Raw genomic sequence first — 20745 nt, 5'->3', positions numbered from 1 at the left:
TGCTGTCACATCCGGGAGCCGGCCTGACGCGCTGACAGGCAGGATTTTCAGTGCTTCTGAGGGAGGAGCTGTATGTTTCTTTCCTGTTAAAAAGCCTTTTTAGGCGACAGCGACACCTTGTGTCTGAGACCTTTCCATGCTTTAAATATATAGATTAATATAACAATGTACATAATCCTTACAGTTTTCTGAAGTTCTTTTTCTTTACAACCTATCCGAAAGATACTATTAGTTCTACGTCTTAACGTACTTTGTTTGGAAATAATTAATTGGTATAATATGGAGATATCCTGATCTTCTCTCTGTAGCCGAAGGAGCAAAATAAATATGTGATACCTTAACCTTGGAAAATTGTCTTAATGTTTAAAACACAGACGTCTGGTCTAACATTACACGTTTTTATTAGTGTGCTACAGGGGAGAGTCAAGCATATGATAATATTTTCCTATAGCCAAATAATATTATGAAACACAGTAAAGATTTTAGGCCAAAATAGTTATCTGTGGTAAGCTATTGTTGCCTTTAAATCTTTGAATAACATTTCAGAACCTGATTCTTTACTTTTAAAACAGTGTCATAATATCTCTTTCTAGTGACCTATAAGTTGATATACTTTATATCTCTACATGTCTACAGAGACACTGTGTACCTATATATACAATCAATCAATCAATAAACACATGTGGAAAGACCTTTAAGGGTAGTGAAACACTCATAATGCAAGCAACCTGGATTTGGTTTTTGGTTATTTGATGTGTTGTGAATGAAGCAATTGTTCAATATTTATTTTTATCCTCAGAGTTCATTGACCATCCTGTGCAAGGAAGGAGACAGACACTTTCTGAACCTCTGCCTCATAGGTTTCACAACCCTGCCTCTTTCTCCATCCACCTTGCACAAAGAAGGAGACAGAGGCCTGAAGAAAAACATTATGTTATAATGTAACCAAAAAATATATTATAATGGTTACACACATGGCTCAGAGCTAAAGATGTGTGGGAACCCTTAACTTCCACATTTCCTGACTTTTCAGGGATTCTTTGGTGACCTTACCATTCCCAGGGAATTCTCTAGGTTTTTAAAAGACAAATAATATAGTAAAGAAGTGCAATCATATGGAACTACCTGTTGGGCAGTAGTAGAATGGTCTGTCTTTCAGAATACCTGAACTCAATAAGGGAAGGGCTCCTCTGAAACCCAGCCTCCATGACTGCAAAGTTGCCTAAGGAGCCCTGGCTCATTCAGTGTAGATAAATAGATCTTATATAATAAAACATGGCTGAAACTTTTCACAGGACATATGGAATAAGACAGGCACCTTTAGAGCTTTGCTTCCTTCAGTGTTCAACTTCACAGATCATACTCCACATACCATCCACAGGTAAAATGTGAAATTCTTCTCTAATTTCTTACATATGCATGCACAGAGCCAGTGGAACATAGCAAGTCCTTATATTAAAGTGAATTTCCACTCAGCTATACATGACCACATACAGAGTGCCAATACCGACTATTAAAATAATGATCATACAACAAAACAAAACCCAAACACTTTAAAACACTGCACGTTAAAAAACTGATTTTAACTGATCAAATCTAAAAAGACTTTTACCAGGCCACTGATAGACATATCTGATGCCTAAGACTTACCTCTTAGTCAGATTTTAAGTTTCTACCACCTTCTGCTTAGACACTACAGCTGTTCAAAAAATGTCAAAACAGTTTTCTTAATTATGAAAAAATATATTTTTCATTCTCTGTTCATTTGAAAATAGCTAAACCATTTTTGATCTTTCAAAAAAGAAAATGTGCTGAGACCAAACTTCCAGAATTTCAGTCCCTGAAGTAAAGTTTGGGAAAAACATAAGCAGCCAGAAAAGGCCTTAGAAAATGGAAACAAATATTTTAGGTTAATTTATATTTAGGTGTTGCTACATATTCCATCTATTATATGTAAACATATCTCCATAAATTCATATATATATAACAGGTGAAGAAGGTGTAAGGTGAAGGCATTCTGAAGGCATTTTAATTGATAGGGGGCTTTTTTAAAAAGTACCACTATTATTTTAAAAAATGCACTGAAATGTTTGCACTTAATTCTAAAAGTATTGGGTGCCTTTGTCCTCTTTTCCTACAAATGAAATCATTAGACTTTTGGGTTGTGGAAGGACTGCAAGAGCAGACCCCATTGAGGCTTTGCTCCAGCAAATCACTTAAAAACCCAGTTAGCTTTAAGCATGTCAATGAATCTACTCAAGAGTTTAGTGTTTTGCTGTTTGGGGCCCATGTGCATAAGGAATTCAGCACATTAAAATGGCTCTCCAAACAAAAGATATTAAGGCCAATTTCTATCCCCTCTTGGTGCCAGAAAAGCACATGGCTATCTGGTCAGGTCCAGAAGGAGGTATTTGGGTAGCTTAATAACTTACCTCAAGAAGTATGGATAACTGTCTGCCTCTTCTAGTGGGATAATGAGAGTATCTAGCCACCATGTGAAGCAATTTCTCTGCATTTCCATACTGCATGTCAATAACATTGTCACTTGTGATGATAACCCTCCAAGGTATAACACCACCAATCAAAAACATCTATGGAACGGCAAAAATCACACATCCTTAACCATCAAAAAATTATTGCCTCCATCCAACAAAAATAAATAAATAAACAAACATGCCAAAATGTTCTCTTTACTATGTTTACTTAATTATTTTTATTTTTAAATCCACATTGGAATTCTTTTAAATATTCTAGGATAAAGTACTCAATTGTGTTATTTTTAAACACAATTTTCATTGTTTTAAGCTGAAGATATCTCACTCTTAGAGGTTATCTGCTGATTTACACAGAAATGGGGCTGGAAACAAGATAAGGCAATTGTTTTTTAAAGTTGGGTTATTTTCAGTATTCCAGCATCCATTTCTATGGAAAAGAAAGCAGAAGTGAAATCTAGAAACAACTGAAAGTGACTCAAGGAAAGTGAAAAGAAATTAAAGGCAATAGAACCCAGCCACTGCTTTAATCACATTCATCCCAATTCTTAAACAAATCAGTTCAAATGTGGGGGAAAGGAAATAATTTATAATATATGGTGTGAAATCCCAGCTCCATTTAAGTCAAAGCAATTGACTTCAATGGAGCCAAGATTTCATCTATGGTGTTTATTCTTATTCTTGGCAAATGACACATATATTTGTTCACTTAGCTGTCCCTTATTAGGAAAAAAAGACCTTCCATATGGTGGAAACCTGTTTTACAGCAGCAATAATACAGTTATAATAATTTTACAGCTGCAATAATTACAGTTGTAATAATTCAAAAGGAAAAGAACAAGTATATCTAGTTTAAGATCATCCATAAGAAGTAAAAGCAAGACCTATACATGTCTGATATATAGGTAACTAGCACAACCAGTATGTTTCTGTTAGTGTATCCTGTCACCAAGGATTATGACTTCAGGAATAAAACGTTGATGAATATAGTAATATAATTACAGGATTTTGATGCTTACATTGATTCACTGGAACTTTGTGCGAACTAACATATAATCAAATGCTTTATGATGATAGCTCAAAAAAATATTAGAAATTCTCATTTTCTATAAAATACTTCTGCGCTGCACTATAAAAAGAAGAAACATATTCCATGAGAGAAAATGAGAAAGGGCCAATGACACCACCCATGCTTTGCAGGAAATCCAAGGAGAAGAAAGATAAACTTCTGGATAAGGCACATGACAGGAAATCCGGAGATGTGCGCACTCATGTTCCTAGATCTACCACAGATTTTCCGTAGTCTTGGACAAGTCACTTCACTGCTCGAGTTCCCATTTGCCGCATCAGTAAATGGGATTAGTTACAATACTTCATGGGTATATGTGAGTCTAAATTAATTAACTGGTCTGATTAATTAAAAAGTCTAAATTAATTAACTGGTGAAATTCACCTTAGTGCAGAAGGCCAGCGCAAGGCCACATGAATCTTGTAAAGGATATTGTGCGGCTTAAGTGGGTACATAGGTTTTGTGCTTTCCCTCTGCACATGGCGTGAATTTCACCTTTAAAGCCGGATTTAAGTGTCAAGGCTCTTTGTACTGGGATGAAATTCACCCTAATTCTCTAAAGTGCATTGACATCCTTTGACGGAAGGTACTACGGAAGTTAAAAGCTGTATTATTACAGAAGTTGCTATAATAACTGCAATCATTATAATCAACAATCAGTGTTATGAGGGATGGAATTGAGAGTGCCACACAATCTACATATCAAGAGCCATCAGTGATGGAGATTGCCTGATAAATTTTTGAAGGAATTTATTCCCAAGCAAAGAAAACATATGACTCCATTGTAAGATATTTTGACCCGAATATTAAAATGAGACACGGCTGATAGTGGGGTAAACCATGGAGTTCATTCTATGTTTTAAAAATAAATTGCTTATAAGGCTGTATAAAAATAGCTATACTATTCTAGTCTTCTCTTTGTACCCCTTGTACATTTGTATATTTCATAAAGAGGAATTTAATCATACCACAATAAGAATATAAGAACAGCCACATTCGGTCAGACCAAAGGTCCATGTAGCCCAGTATCCTGTCTTCCGACAGTGGCCAATGCCATGTGCTTCACAGGGAATGAACAGAACAGGCAATCATCAAGTGATCCCTGTTGCCTATTCCCAGCTTCTGGCAAAGTTTAAAGCACTGATATAACCTGCCATAAAAATATGAAAAGACAATTCTAAATCACAGCCTCCACACTACCAATAGTTTTAATACCTGAACTGTGAATCTTATGAGAAAAGCAACTTTTAATATTGTGCTGAAAGGTCAAAACATTTACATTAAGTATCCCACAAGGACATGGGTTTCCAGAAAGATGAACATTATTAACACCTGTCAATGAAGTCGGAAGATTGTTATTTCAAAAGCACATGTTCTAAGTGCCCATTAAAATACTACTGGAGAACATTTATAGACTAATGGAAAAGTGGAAAGGGGTTGAAAAATATAAAGAGAATTCCCAGATAAAATAAAGTTTAAACAAACATTGCTATATTCTTTGTTCATACAAACGGAAATCACTACAAAGATTACCTATTCAAAGCCGCTCAGCAAGAGGGAATAATTCCATACCCAGGATTTTCGCTACCTACACACCATATTCATGGGGAAAGTATAAGTCGTTTAATATTAAAAATATCATATAGAACTTCAAAATCCACACCCAGACACTACTAGCATATTTAGAAAAACTGTGTTCAGTTACACAGATGTTACAAATGTTCTGGAGGTGCAACAATCTTTCACTAACCGTTCCACACACATTGGACGCCATCACTAGCAGTTTCTCATCCCTGTTCTCTGCAGAGTGAGGGACGCTGGGGCTGAAAACCATCAGGTCATTCTTGGCGGTGCCTTCCCCGACACACAGGTTACGGCTCTGGCGCTGCGAATAGGACCAACTCCCCACTTCGCTCGAGCACACCACGGTGGCTTTCCCAGGACCGCACATCACCACCGGACCCGGGTGGCATCTCAGGCCAACGTACACGACAATCACCAGCACAAACAGCCCGGACAACGAGCAAATGGCGATCATTAAAGACACGTTCATGTCGACCAAGGGCCCTTCGCTCCCGACCCTTTGCCTCGAGTCCCATTTCACAGCCTGCGGACTCTCCACCAGGGACAGGCTGACCGTGGCTGTCGCTGACAGCGCCGGCTCCCCATGGTCCTTCACCAGGATCACGAGTCTCTGGCTGGGGCCGTCCGCCTCCTCCAAGGCCCGCGTGGTGCTGATCTCCCCGCTGTACACACCCACCCGGAAAGGCCCCGCAGTCCCGGCCTCCTGCACTTCGTAGCGAAGCCACGCGTTGTAGCCGGAATCCGCATCCACCGCTCGGACCTTGCCCACCACGTGCCCTGCGCCGGCCGACAGCGGAACCAGCTCGGGCCCTGGCGACCCGCGGCCGGAGCCAGGCGGGGACACTGCCGGCGCGTTGTCATTTTCATCCAGGACGAAGAGTTGCACAGTCACGTTCCCGCACAAGGAGGGGAACCCGGCGTCCCTCGCGCTCACCTGGAACTGCAGCACTTGCAGCTCCTCGTAGTCAAAGGGCTGCAGCCCATAGATGTGCCCGCTCTCCGAGTGCACCGAGATGTAGCTCGACACGGGCTGCTGCTCTCCCACACTGCGCTCCACCACCGAGTAGCTCACAAAGGCGTTTTCCCACACGTCCGGGTCCGACGCCGACACGCTCAAGAGATGGGCCCCGGGACGGTTGTTTTCCTTCACAAACACAGTGTACACGGGCTGAGGGAAAGCAGGGGCGTTATCGTTCACATCCGCGATCGGCACCAAAATGCTGCTGCTGGCCGAGAGAGACGGGGCCCCTTTGTCTCTGGCTGTCACCAGGATCTTATATTCAGACACTCGCTCCCGATCCACGGCCTCCGCCAGCACCACCGAGTGATAATTCTTGAAGGTGGAGACGAGCTGAAAGGGCAGGTCCGGGGGGATGGAGCAGGTGACTTTGCCGTTGTCTCCCGAGTCCCGGTCGGAGACGCTAATAAGAGCCACCACTGTCCCCGGGGGAGCGTCCTCCGGCACCGGCAGGAAAAGGGAAGTCACGGCCAGCTCAGGGGTGTTGTCGTTCACGTCTAAAACGTCTATCAAAACTTTGCAGTGTCCTGACAAAGGAAGGTTACCTTTATCGTCAGCCTGAATTTGGAGATCATATACTTTATTTTTTTCGAAATCTAATTGTCCTTTAATTCGGATCTCACCGGTATTCGGTTCTATTGTGAAGACATCTCTTCCACTTAGAGGAACAAAACTACTGAAGGAGTATGAAATATCCTTATTAATTCCTTCATCCAAATCTGTGGCGTTGAGTTTGATGACTAATGTCCCATTAGCTGCATTTTCGAACAATCGAATCTTATAAACTGACTGATTAAATACAGGCGCGTTGTCATTCACATCCAGCACTGTGATCACCAGCTGAACCGTGCCGGTGAGCTCCGGTTTGCCCCCATCAGTCGAGATGAGTAATAAATAATGCACATGCGTTTCCTCTCTGTCCAGGGGTTTCTTTAATACAAGGACTAAACCATCACTGTGTTCGTCGTTCTTTTGCAAATCTAAAGTGAAATATTCATTTGGACTCAGTTTATAGGTTAGCAGAGAGTTTGTGCCAATATCTGCGTCAAACGCGCCCTCTAGTGGGAAACGTGAGTCTGGCAGTCTCGATTCTGCAATACTGAGATATTTTTCATTTACAGGGAACACAGGAGCATTGTCATTTATATCCTGTATCTCCACTTCCACGTGAAATATCCTCAGGGGTTTGTCCACTATCACCTCCAGGTCAATGGCGCACAGGGGGCTTTGGCCGCACACCTCTTCCCTGTCTACTGGCGACTTAACAAACAAAACGCCGCTCTGCAAATTTACCTCAAAATAGTCTCCCCTGCCTTTGGAGACCATCCGGAACATCCGAGGCACCAGCTCCGACACCTCCAGCCCCAGGTCCTGGGCCAGGCGGCCCACAAAGGTGCCGTGTTTGGATTCCTCCGGCAGGGAATAACGGACCTGGCCGCTGCCCACCTCCCAGGCCGTGTGTAGCAGAACCAGCCGCAGCAGCTGCCCGGTTCCCAGGGAGTCTCGCCGGAGAAGAGCCATCGCGGACTACTTAGAAATCAGTTTTTTCACTGAGCGAACGCGCAGAGTCCAGAGAATGAGGAGGATGCGTTGCAGATTTGAAAACAGTTTAATTAAAATGCCGTTGTTACATCCGGGAGTCTGCCTGATACGCTGAAAGGCAGGATTTTCAGTGCTTTTGAAGGAGGAGCTGTGTTTTTTCTCTTAAGTGTCTTTTTAGCCGATAGCGCCACCTTGTGTCTCAGACCTTTCCGTAGTTTATACCTTCCAAACTATGTCTTCTTTAATCCAGAGGGTTCAAGCATACTGTTTTCTCATCTTTTCCTGCCCCTTTCCCTCCGCCCGCCGAGCTATCACGGAAGATATCCCTTCGAACTTTATGTCGTTCTGTGCGCATTATAGGAGATAATATTTGGCAACGGACAGAAATTTTCTAAACTTGCCTCTATAACTGAGCCACCAAAAGAAGTCTGGGGTTCCTTACCTATAGGAAGGTGTTTTAATCTTTTCCCATTCAGATCTTTAAAGATTTCATCACTTGATCCTGCACAACCTTCTAATACACTTCCACTGACACACGCGTCTACATCTTAATATCTCTATATCTTACGTTTATCTTACAGCGATACATAGCTACGGTTATCTCCGACTCGGACAGAACAAAAAATATTGAAAGAACATGGAGGTTTGAAAGGAAAGCATTCAAAACTCAGGAAACACCAAATCCTTCTTCCTTATGAATATTCATATAGATTCTGCCATTATTATTTTATTAAATCGTTAGTTGATTGGTTGGTTGGGCTAGCTTCTTTAACTACATCATTCAAGGTGAAATTCTGTGTACAGAAGCATAGTTTTATTTTGCAGGCTTAAATTATTTAAATTGTGCATTGCCCTTGTGCTGGTTTTCCACAAGTGCCTAAATGTTTGTTTACATCAGTGCAGAGGATACATTGCATTCAGTAAATATGGGAGCTGGTTAATATTTATTTTTATTCTTATTATTTTGCCAGTTACCCTCTGCCTTACCTGCAGATTATTATTCTACATAGAGTGAAGGCGATTTTTTCTGGACTTCTTCCTCATTCACAACCTTTTAAGCTGGAGAAGAAACCAATTTAATTATTTAATTAAAGACTATTTTAATGAATATGCATATATGAGCACAGTTATCGATGTGTTAGAAACCTGAATGTTGGCATTTCCCGACTTTTGAGTGCTTCCTTTTGCAATCTTAGTGTTCTTCAACATTGTTTTTTAATGGAATTTCCTACGTTTTTCAAAAATAAAATTTACAAAAACAAGTAACTTCCATTCTATTTTTCGGCAGAAATGAAATGCCTTGGCGTGTACAATATGTTCACTCTCTAAAACTAGGGCTTATTTGGAGTCCTGCCTCACACAATACATAGATTAACAGAACATATATAATGAGGTATAGCTACACCCCCATTACATATATAGCTTCAGATTTCTCGTGGAATATGTTTGGGCTCCTTTACAGCCCGATCTTTATCTGCACACACTTTCGCAGATCACGTTACATAAACACTTGCATATTAAATTTTAAATTCCTCTTAACTTTCTTACACATGCATGCAGGGAGCCAGTAGAACATAAGTGATACCACCAGATACTAAAATAGAATGTATCAGTTACATGCACACATTTACACAATGCGAACGGGACATCAGGAAATCGTTAGAAAGAAAGCAGCAACCAGTGTATACGGTCACAGTATGTTTCCCAATCTTTTTTAAAGTCAGCAAATCTCAAAACCACTTCAACAGATCACTGAAAAGCACATATGTCCCCCCCCCCTTAAGTTTAAAGTTTTTACAGATCACTTATTTAGGCACTAGAGCTGTTTTCAGAAATGTTACATATTTAAGGAAAATAATACATTTTACTGTGTTTTCACATAAAAACAATCCATTTTAACTCTCTCAAAAGCTGATCTCTACTTTGACTAAACCTGCAATTTAAACTAAAAATGTAAAGGTTATAAGCAGATTTTGAGCAGGTTATAAGCAACTGGAAAAGGCCATTGAGAATGCAAATGTTTAGGCAACTTAACTACCAGTGTTTGTAAATACTTTGCTATATATATAATTATAGGCAATATCAGTAAAATAGTGGAACAATTTGAAGAATAATTTTGGTCTTGGGCTATGTTACTAGAACCAGAGGCTAAGGCAACATATAAACCTATTTTATATAGTGCCATTTTAAAAAAAGTATATTATTTGAGACAGTGACTCTTTTCCTTTTGCATTTTTGTATGCCCTATAATCTTGTGTATCCATGTGTGATTTGTTTTGCTTTATATTCGTCTATTAGAAGCTTGGGATGCTCAAAGAAGGTGGGAAAAGACCCATTAAATGCTCAAATAATTCAGCACGTTAGAAAGGCTTCCCCAAGTTGAAGGTATTGGCACCAACTTTCATCCACTCTTGGTGACAGCAAAGACAGGACAGCTGGTCAACGCCTCTTCCTAGTAGGAGACACCAGAGGAGACTGATAACTCCTCTCCCCCAGTGGAAGAAGTTTGTACAGTTGTCTGTCTCCTCCTGGTGGATAGTTAGGGTATATATAGTCACTATGTCAGTAAATTTTTTTCGGTTATTCCAGTCACATGCCAATAAAGTTATCACAAATACAGGATTATCTTCCAATGTGTACCATGCTTACTAACGGCACAAATTAAATCAGTTAAACCGTGTTTCAAAAAACCGTTAGAACTCACAGATGGCTACTACACACAAGGGCTGGCCCACAACATTTTGGCATCCGAGGCAGGGGCCAAAACTTTGAAAGATCTCAATTCTGCCTTCTTCCTGTTCTTCCTGTTCCACTCCTCTCATGGTACTGCTCTGCTACACACCCCAAGAAAGGAGAATTAACAACTTAACATGCCTTGTTCAAACATTTTAAGTAACACTTAACTTTCAAATGCCTGAACAGCAAATGTAACTTTTCTTGTCTGCATAGTAAACACTGGCATTTTTATCTGTTTGAATAATCAAAGTGGTGCTTTCCATGCCTTCCTGGTTGCAAAGATTTGAACAGCCTTCTGAAGGTCCACAGTCTGGGCCAGCCCATGCTCTATTGAGATGGCTGCAAGGCCGACCAGCCTCTCCTTTGTCATTGTGGAGCATAGATGTGTTTTTATTAACTTCAGCTTGGAGAAGCTGCATTCTCCACTGGCAACCATTACAGGAAGTGTTAGAAGTATGCGCAGAGCAACAAAAGCATTTGGAATGAGGGTGGTCATCTTATTTGTCCACATATATTCCAGAACAGCCCTTGGAGTTGATCCTGCTGAAATGTATCTTGAAAGGGCTTTCAGTTCACCACCTAAATCACTCGCATCAATATCATGCATGCCATCATGTGTCAACACTGTCTCTAATGCCCTGCATCGCTGGTGTAGGTCTTCTTCGGGTATAGTGAGGAGTTTTGGAATATCATACAACATCCAAAATATACTGCTGTGTTCCTTGAGCTGCATGAAATGTTCTTCAACTGAATGTACTGCACAATCTAGCACCTGGTTAAAGAATTCAACTTTGAATTGTTGTTTGGGGTCTCTTGTGGGATTATCCCATGCCTTGGAATCAAAATGTCTTCTTCTTCGGTGACTCTTGTATTCTTGAATGGGTGGGAAAATAGCTTCAGCGTGAAGTTCCTCTGCCAACTTCTGTGCATTCTTCAGAATATTTTGAAATACCTCATCTGACCAGTAAGACTGCAGGTATGACTTTGCTTTGTCCAGTTGTTCCATTGCTCCAGATATATCAAGGTCAACACCTTGGAGTCTCTTGATTACAACATTTATTTCAAACATTATGTCATGCCACAACACTAAGCCACACAGAAATTTGAAGTTATGTATGTTTCTGGTGATTCCATTTCCCTCAGCCACTGTTCTCCCATGAACAGTTCCTGTCATAGCATTATCCTCCATAATGGCAACTATGGCATCATCTGTCTTCCCAATTTGGTGTTTGATAGGCTTTATCGCCTCCACTTGACTTTCCCATTGTGTGGCACTCAGTGGTTTCAGTGTCAGAGAGGATGTTCCCAGATGTTGCTTCAAAATTTGCCATCAATGAGTTGATCAGGAGAAAAATACATAGATGCTTTGAATTATATTAAAAAATTCAGCAGCCTCACTAGAAGCTGATGCTGCATCACTGACCACCAAGTTCAATGAATGAGAACTGCATGGGACAAAAAAAGTTATAGGGTTTAGCTCTCAGATCCATGTCTTCCCTCCTCTGTTCTTTCCTCTCATGTTGGCACCATTATCGTAGCCCTGACCTCTCATGTCAGCTATCGCAATTCCCGTATCTTCCAGCTTTTTAAGAAGCACATTTGTCTTACCAGCTCCTGTAGTATCATCAATGTCAATAAATTCTAGAAAATGCTCTATGACAGTCACCATTGCAGGGACATTTTCACTAGGTTCTGTTCTTGTTACAAAACGCATCATTGAAGTAATTTGTTCCATATGACTGATGTCAGATGTATAGTCCAGAATAACACAGTAATATCTTGCTGACTTCAGATCTGCCACAATCTTCTGTTTGACTTTTGTTGCCAGTAACTGTATATCTCATTTTGAATTGTTTTTCCAAGGTAGTGGTGTGTGTACATTTCTTGGGTGGTGACTCTTCTTAGATGCTCCTGGAGTACAGCATCAAACTCACCATCAGCTCCACAATTTTAAGGAAGTTTCCACTGTTTGGCACATACAGCTGATCTGAAGTGCCATGCCGTGCTAGGTTTTGGGTAGCACGCATTCTCACAATGGCAATGAGCATTTTCAGAATATTTGGCCAGTAAAGAGACTCTGATGCAATCTTCTCTTGATGCTGATCATCTATGGTGGCCTTTAACTTCAGTCTCATCTCAAGCTCTTTCCACCTATGGAATGCTCTCTGGTGATTTGCTGCCTTCTCATGGCATGCCAGATTTCTAGCCAGATTCTTCCAGTCCTTTGTTCCTGGAGAACCCAATGTGGCTGGAACATTAGACTGGAAGAGTTTGCAACAAAAACAGTATGCAACATTGTGGGTTTTTGAGTACATAAGCCATGGCCTCTCTACTTTGTCACCATTGAGGATTTCACGCCAGTAATGTGTTGGATGGAAACTTCTATCTTCACTGTCTTTGGAGAACATGAAGTTTTTCACTTGCTGTGGCCCATGCAGCACAAGGAAGTCCCTCAGGCTACTGCTCAAGTGGGTCCATAGTCCTGGATCATCTAGACTTAAGGAACTAAACTCAGCAGCAGCTATTTCTTGCGCCTCCACCACACTCTTCTCTGATCTACACTTTTCTTCAGAAATGTGCATGGTTACATCCATTTGAGATGGAGATATGGATGCTGCAGTAGCTGCCAGGTCACCTGCACTCTGACTAACTGGAAGATCAGGCATCTCCTCACCACTCACATCCTCACCTGGGCTGGAAGGCTCACCGTGAACATTTGTGTCTATATATCTCAGGAGAGCTCCTTCCTGCTTAGACAGAAAGCTTCCTTTGCTTGCTTGCTTTTTCTGAATGCTGCCCCAGAAGCACATTTTCTTCTTTCACTCATGACTGCTGTTCTGTGCCAGCTATAGTGGCACTCAACACTCAGTTGAAGGGGACAAAGAAGCAGGCTGGTAGCAGGACCTGAGTGAGGGATGATATCAGCATATTAAAGGCCTAACCGGCTCCTACTACTTCAGTTGACTGCCTGTTCTCCTCAAGTGGGTTCAGGGAAGCAGCAGGAAACAGGAAGCTCCCCGAGAAGCTGGGGTTAATCAGTCCAGGCTCCTGGGGGTGCTAGAGAGGTAATAAGAGGCTCCTCCTCCTCTCTCTCTCCCTGCAGCTCCTGCTGCTTTCTGTTATTCCCTCTCACCTTTTCTCCTGCCTGCCTGTTATGTCTCTTGTGCCCTCCTTCCTCCAGCACAGCACTCCACCATCTCTGTGCATCTAGAGCAGAGAGAATACATATGCACCAGCAACAGACACAATTTTCTACTCTCTGGGTCCTAATGGTGACACCCCCCGCCCCAGTCTGGCACCTGAGACGGCCACCTCAGTTTGCCTCATGGTCAGGCCAGCCCTGCTACACACACCCCAAAAAATGTTCCCTGCATCCAAAGGAAAAAAATAACAGGATAAATATATTAAGATGATCTCTTTACTATTTTTATTTATTTTCTAACATCATATCTTCCCCACTTTGTAATTCTGTTCCATTTACTAGGAAAAACAGAATACATTCTGTAACTGTTTCCCAAAACAACTCTTAGTTCTCTGAGCACAGGATCTCTCTCTCGTAGTAGTTAGAAATGGAGATATAAAAATAAGCTGCCATCATTCTTTTTTAAAGGTTGTAAAACCACTGCATTGTTTCCTATGTTCCAGAATCCATTACTATTGAAAAAGAAACCAAAATGGAATCTGAAAACCAAAAGCTGGAAATGACTCATAGAAAGGAAGTACTTATATGGGTTATAATGCATCACAAATCTAAATAACCATTGTTAATTTTAAATAAAATCCAAAAGAAGCAGTTCATCATAATGAACAGTATTTTGTAAGATTCTTGAAGATACACACTCATTCAGTTATTTAATTGTGATCTATCAGGAAAAGGAGAACTTCCAAGTAATAAAATCCATTTAAAAGCTGATAACACAGTGGTAAACAAAAAACTGATTATAAAATCTGTAATAAATAACATAAAATAGGGCTGTCAAGCAATTTAAAACATTAATTGTAATTAATTGCATTGTTAAACAATAATAGAATACCATTTATTTAAATATTTTTGCATGTTTTCTACATTTTCAAATATATTGATTTCAATTAAAACACAGAATACAAAGTGTACAGCGCTCACTTTATTTTTTTATTACAAGTACTTGCACTCTAAAAAAACAAAAGAAATAGTATTTTTCAATTCACCTAATATAACTACTGTAGTGCAATCTCTTTATCATGAAAGTTGAACTTACAAATGTAGAATTATGTACAAAAAAACTGCATTCAAAAATAAAACAATGTAAAATTTTAGAGCCTGCAAGTCCACTCAGTCCTACTTCTTGTTCAGTCAATAGCTCAGACAAACAAGTTTGTTTACATTTTCAGGAAATAATGCTGCCCGCTTCTTGTTTACAATGTCACCTGAAAGTGAGAACAGGCATTCGCATGGCATGTTGTAACCGGCGTCGCAAGATATTAACATGCCAGATGCACTAAAGATTCATATGTCTCCACCTTCAACCACTATTCCAGAAGACATGCGTCCATGCTGATAATGGGTTCTGCTCAATAACAATCCAAAGCAGTGCAGACCAATGCATGTTCATTTTCATCATCTGAGTCAGATGCCACCAGCAGAAGGTTGATTTTCTTTTTTGGTGGTTCAGGTTCTGTAGTTTCCGCATCAGAGGGTTGCTCTTTTAAGGCTTTTGAAAGCATGCACCACATCTCATTCCTCTCAGATTTTAGAAGGCACTTCAGATTCTTAAACCTTGGGTGGAATGCTGTAGCTAATTTGAGAAATCTCACATTGGTACCTTCTTTGCTTTTTGTCGAATCTGCAGTGAAAGTGTTCTTAAAATGAACATGTGGTGGGTCATCATCCAAGACTGCTATAACATGAAATATATGCCAAAATGTGGGTAAAACAGAGCAGGGAACATACAATTATCCCCCAAGGAGTTTAGTCACAAATTTAATTAATGCATTATTTTTAATGGGCATCATCAGCATGGAAGCATGACCTCTGGAATGGTGGCCGAAGCATGAAGGGGCATATGAATGTTTAGCATATCTGGCACGTAAATACCTTGCAATGCCAGCTACAAAAGTGTCATGCAAATGCCTGTTCTCACTTTCTGGTAACATTGTAAATAAGAGGGCAGCATTATTTCCTGTAAATGTAAACAAACTTGTTTGACTTAACAATTGGCTGAACAAGAAGTAGGACTGAGTGGACTTGTAGGCTCTGAAGTTTTACATTGTTTTGTTTTCGAATGCAGTTATGTAACAAAAAAAGCTACATTTGTAAATTGCACTTTCACAACAAAGATTACAATACAGTACTTGTATGAGGTGAACTGAAAAATACTATTTCTTTTGTTTATCATTTTTACAGTACAATCATTTGTAATAAAAAATAATATACACTTTGATTTCAATTACAACACAGAATACAATATATATGAAAATGTAGAAAAACATCAAAATATTTAATAAATTTCAATTGGTATTCTATTTGTTTAACAGTGCAATTAAAACTGCTATTAATCACGATTAATTTTTTTGAGTTAATCATGTGAGTTAACTGTAATTAATCAATAGCCCTAAAATAAAAGCCTATAAATTTCTGATAATAGGTACACCCAGGTATTCCTCACTAAGATGTTTCTACTGCTGTATCCTGAAACCATAAACAATACTGTAGAAACAGAAATTTTAAAAATATGGTTATATCATGACATTAATTTGGATGCTTCCCTAGATTCTCTGGAATCTTGTAAGAGATGTCATATACTAAAGTGCTTTAGGTTGATAGTCTAGGAAAGAACAGCATAAAAACTAAAAAAAATTCGTAAAACACGTCTGAACTGCATTTAAAAGAGAACAAATAACATATAATAAGCAGGAGAGAAAATGATAAGGGACAAATGGAATAATAAAATATGGGAGGAAATCCAAGGAAAGGAAAGATGTTTTTCTAGGCAAGAAGCAAGACTGGCAACCAGGAGCTCTTCACTGTGTTTCTGGATCTGTTGCAAACCTTCTGTAACCTTGGACATGTCACTTCACTGCTCTGGTTCTCAGTTTCCCCACAGAAGGAAGGGGATAATTACAGATAAATTGCGGTGGCATGGTGAGGAGTAACTCAGAGCCAGCACCCAGACTGTTCACCAGTCTTGTCCCACTTCAACCCAATTTTGAAGGCTTAGGACTCAATTATAAGGTTTCAGTGTGAATAAAGGTGGAATAAAGCGGTACATCTTTACTCATCCTAATGCTTTAACATGTTTTGGCTTCTTCAGATGGAAGGTATTAAACCATTGCAAAGTATTGTCCTTCGTCGTCATCATCAATGGAAACTATCAGTCAAGAAGCATATAACAAGCCATCTCCAATAACAAAAATTATAAGGAAGTAATTCTCGGAGGAATACTCCCCAGACAAAGAACACGGATGCTACCACCAGATCATGGCTATTTATTTCTTCTTCATAAAAAAAGTGTTTCTCATGGAATTAATAGCGCAGACGGTACTACTAAAAAAAAGAGCAAACTATAGCCAATAAAATTGCAAATTTATATGTATAATATTATATCCTTTGGCTTGTATCCATTCAAACTGACATATCTCAAATTTCATTCGAATGCTACTAAAAACCACTTATGTTTCAAAAACTGTATCCGAAGTAACCACCCAAAAACAACACACAGAAAGCTGGATCGCTAAAAAGATTAATTATTCGTCATTCAAACGTGCATTTTTAAAAAATATATAAATCCATTAGGGAATCACTACGAACTACTTAACAATAAACTTCAGTGAGACACAGGAAACAATGCATTGTGGAGGGAAATATTATTTAACCAACCGTGCCACATAGTTTGGGCGTCTCCTTCTCCCCGTTCTCTGCAAAGTTAGGAAAGTTGGGGCTGAAAACCATCAGGTCATTCTTGGCGGTGCCTTCCCCGACACACAGGTTACGGCTCTGGCGCTGCGAATAGGACCAACTCCCCACTTCGCTCGAGAACACCACGGTGGCTTTCCCAGGACCGCACATCACTTCCGGACCCGGATGGCATCTCAGGCCAACATACACGACAATCACCAGCACAAACAGCCCGGACAACGAGCAAATGGCGATCATTAAAGACATGTTCAGGTCAACTAAGGGCCCTTCGCTCCCGACCCTTTGCCTCGAGTCCCATTTCACAGCCTGCGGACTCTCCACCAGGGACAGGCTGACCGTGGCTGTCGCTGACAGCGCCGGCTCCCCATGGTCCTTCACCAGGATCACGAGTCTCTGGCTGGGGCCGTCCGCCTCCTCCAAGGCCCGCGTGGTGCTGATCTCCCCGCTGTACACACCCACCCGGAAAGGCCCCGCAGCCCCGGCCTCCTGCACTTCTTAGCGAAGCCACGCGTTGTAGCCGGAATCCGCATCCACCGCTCGGACCTTGCCCACCACGTGCCCTGCGCCGGCCGACAGCGGAACCAGCTCGGGCCCTGGCGAGCCGCGGCCGGAGCCAGGCGGGGACACTGCCGGCGCGTTGTCATTTTCATCCAGGACGAAGAGCTGCACAGTCACGTTCCCGCACAAGGAGGGGAACCCGGCGTCCCTTGCGCTCACCTGGAACTGCAGCACTTGCAGCTCCTCGTAGTCAAAGGGCTGCAGCCCATAGATGTGCCCGCTCTCCGAGTGCACCGAGATGTAGCTCGACACGGGCTGCTGCTCTCCCACACTGCGCTCCACCACCGAGTAGCTCACAAACGCGTTTTCCCGCAGGTCCGGGTCCGACGCCGACACGCTCAAGAGATGGGCCCCGGGACGGTTGTTTTCCTTCACAAACACCGTGTACACGGGCTGAGGGAAAGCAGGGGCGTTATCGTTCACATCCGCGATTGGCACCAAAATGCTGCTGCTGGCCGAGAGAGACGGGGCCCCTTCGTCTCTGGCTGTCACCAGGATCTTATATTCAGACACTCGCTCCCGATCCACGGCTTCCGCCAGCACCAGCGAGTGATAATTCTTAAAGGTGGAGACGAGCTGAAAGGGCAGGTCCGGGGGGATGGAGCAGGTGACTTTGCCGTTGTCTCCCGAGTCCCGGTCGGAGACGCTAATAAGAGCCACCACTGTCCCCAAGGGAGCGTCCTCCGGCACCGGCAGGAAAATGGAAGTCAGGGCCAGCTCAGGGGCGTTATCGTTCACGTCTAAAATGTCTATCATAACTTTACAGTGTCCCCCTAACGGGGGATTCCCTTTATCCTTTGCCTCAACTTGAATTTCAAACAGATTAATATCTTCAAAATCTATATTTCCTTTAACCCTGATTTCTCCAGTATTTTGTTCTATCCTGAAAACTTTTCTTATGTTTTGAGGAATATGACTGGTAAACGAATAGGAAATATTCTTATTAATGCCCTCATCCATGTCAGTGGCGTTGAGTTTTATGACTAAAGTCCCGTTAGCTGCATTTTCCAATAATTTGATTTGATAAACGGATTGATTAAATATGGGCGCGTTGTCATTGGCATCCAGCACAATGATCACTAGCTGAACTGTGCCGGTGAGCTCCGGCTTGCCCCCATCAATAGCGGTGAGCAATAAATGATGCGCGGGGATGTCCTCTCTATCAAGAGGTTTCTTTAACACAAGGACCAAAGATTTACTTTTCTCCTTCGTTTTCTCCTCTACAATGAAATTTTCGCTTGGGCTGAGTTTATAGGTTAGCAGCGAGTTTATACCAATATCTGCGTCAGACGCGCCCTCTAGTGGGAAACGCGAACCTGGAACCGTCAGTGATTCTGCTATACTCAGGTTTTGTTCATTTACAGGGAACACAGGAGCATTGTCATTTATATCCTGTATCTCCACTTCCACGTGAAATATCCTCAGGGGTTTGTCCACTATCACCTCCAAGTCAATGGCGCACAGGGGGCTCTGGCCGCACACCTCTTCCCTGTCTATTCGCGACTTAACAAACAAAACGCCGCTCTGCAAATTTACCTCAAAATAGTCTCCCCTGCCTTTGGAGACCATCCGGAACATCCGAGGCAACAGCTCCGACACCTCCAGCCCCAGGTCCTGGGCCAGGCGGCCCACAAAGGTGCCGTGTTTGGATTCCTCCGGCAGAGAATAACGGACCTGGCCGCTGCCCACCTCCCAGGCCGTGTGTAGCAGAACCAGCCGCAGCAGCTGCCCGGTTCCCAGGGAGTCTCGCCAGAGAAGAGCCATCGCGGACGCGGGGCGCGGGTTTAGAAATCAGTTTTTTAACTGAGCGAACGGCAGAGTCCAGTGAATGGCGGGGTGAGAGACCTTTGAAAACAGTTTATTTAATCCACTCCTCTCACATCCGGGAGCCCTCCTGACGCGATAGGCAGGGTTTTCCAGTCTTCTGTGGGAGGAGCTGTGTGTTTCTTTCCTGTTGAAAAGTCTCTTTAGACATCAGCGACACCTTGTGACAGAATGTGTAAACACAACAGTGAAGATTTTTCCCCATATATCTTTTACCTTAATCAGGACTTCCTTTCATCTTTCACTACTCTGCTAACAAAATTTCTTTACACTATTTTTACTTATTTTACATCAATGCATTGGGCAGTGAGATAGATTTTCATTGTTTTGGGAATGACTAACAACTGATTGTTTACTGTGTAAATTTTTATATTCATATAATAATATTTACATTTTCTTACCTCCCAGTCAGATACATAAGTAAATCAACTGTTAAACTTAATTTTGAAACAACAATTTTAAAAAGAATATTTCTTCTGCCAATTTCACTCCAACAGGTCCTCTACTGGTACCATAATCTCACATATTTATCATGGAGGAAATATTTGTTAGTAAATGGAGATGTCAGAAATTCACTCCCATCCTTAACCAGCATCATAGTTCTGTGAGATATTAACTATGAGAGTTGACTTTATATTTACAAGCTAGATACCAGGACAACACTGTCCGTTCCTCACTGATTAAAACTATAAGAAAGGTAGGAAGGAAAGAGTGGAGGGGAGAAAGGTGCAGGAAAAGGAGAGGGAGATGTATCAGGACATAATGGGTCTTCTCCAGCAGCAAACACAGATGCTGCAGTCTCCTGGGGACCTATACATTCAATAATCCCAGGCTCGCCTCCCTGTGCAGTCCATGGAGAACTCCATGACAGCACCTTCCTACATCCCCTGAACATTCCACAGGACACCACTCGCTGCAACTCTACCCCTACCACTCCATCCTGGGGGACATTAAAGACAATCAGAGCTTCACATACACTGATCCGTGAAAGCCACAGTTGGTGTATGTGTAACTAAAGTGGACACAA

The 20745-nt window shown here is 41.7% G+C and overlaps 1 protein-coding gene and 1 pseudogene across 8 annotated transcripts in view; both read right to left on the bottom strand.

Annotated features, from left to right (window-relative positions):
• LOC140915797 (protocadherin alpha-C2) overlaps positions 1-20745 on the bottom strand; it is a 362081-nt gene that overhangs the window by 191416 nt on the left and 149920 nt on the right. Inside the window, exon 1 of one of the 8 annotated variants that reach the window (XM_073356105.1) lies at positions 5312-7791. The exons of the other annotated variants lie outside the window; for them this stretch is intronic. Within the exon in view, the coding sequence (XP_073212206.1) occupies positions 5312-7684 (2373 nt within the window). The 5' untranslated portion in view covers positions 7685-7791. Of the gene's footprint in view, positions 1-5311; positions 7792-20745 lie in introns of those variants that run through there. 8 annotated transcript variants of the gene reach the window in all.
• On the bottom strand, positions 11857-19810 carry LOC144930797 (protocadherin alpha-3 pseudogene; annotated as a pseudogene).

Source organism: Lepidochelys kempii, chromosome 8 (genome assembly GCF_965140285.1).
Source record: "Lepidochelys kempii isolate rLepKem1 chromosome 8, rLepKem1.hap1, whole genome shotgun sequence".
NCBI lineage: Eukaryota > Metazoa > Chordata > Testudines > Cheloniidae > Lepidochelys > Lepidochelys kempii.
Note: the sequence above shows the minus strand (reverse complement) of the source record. Positions and strands in the feature narration are given on the sequence as shown.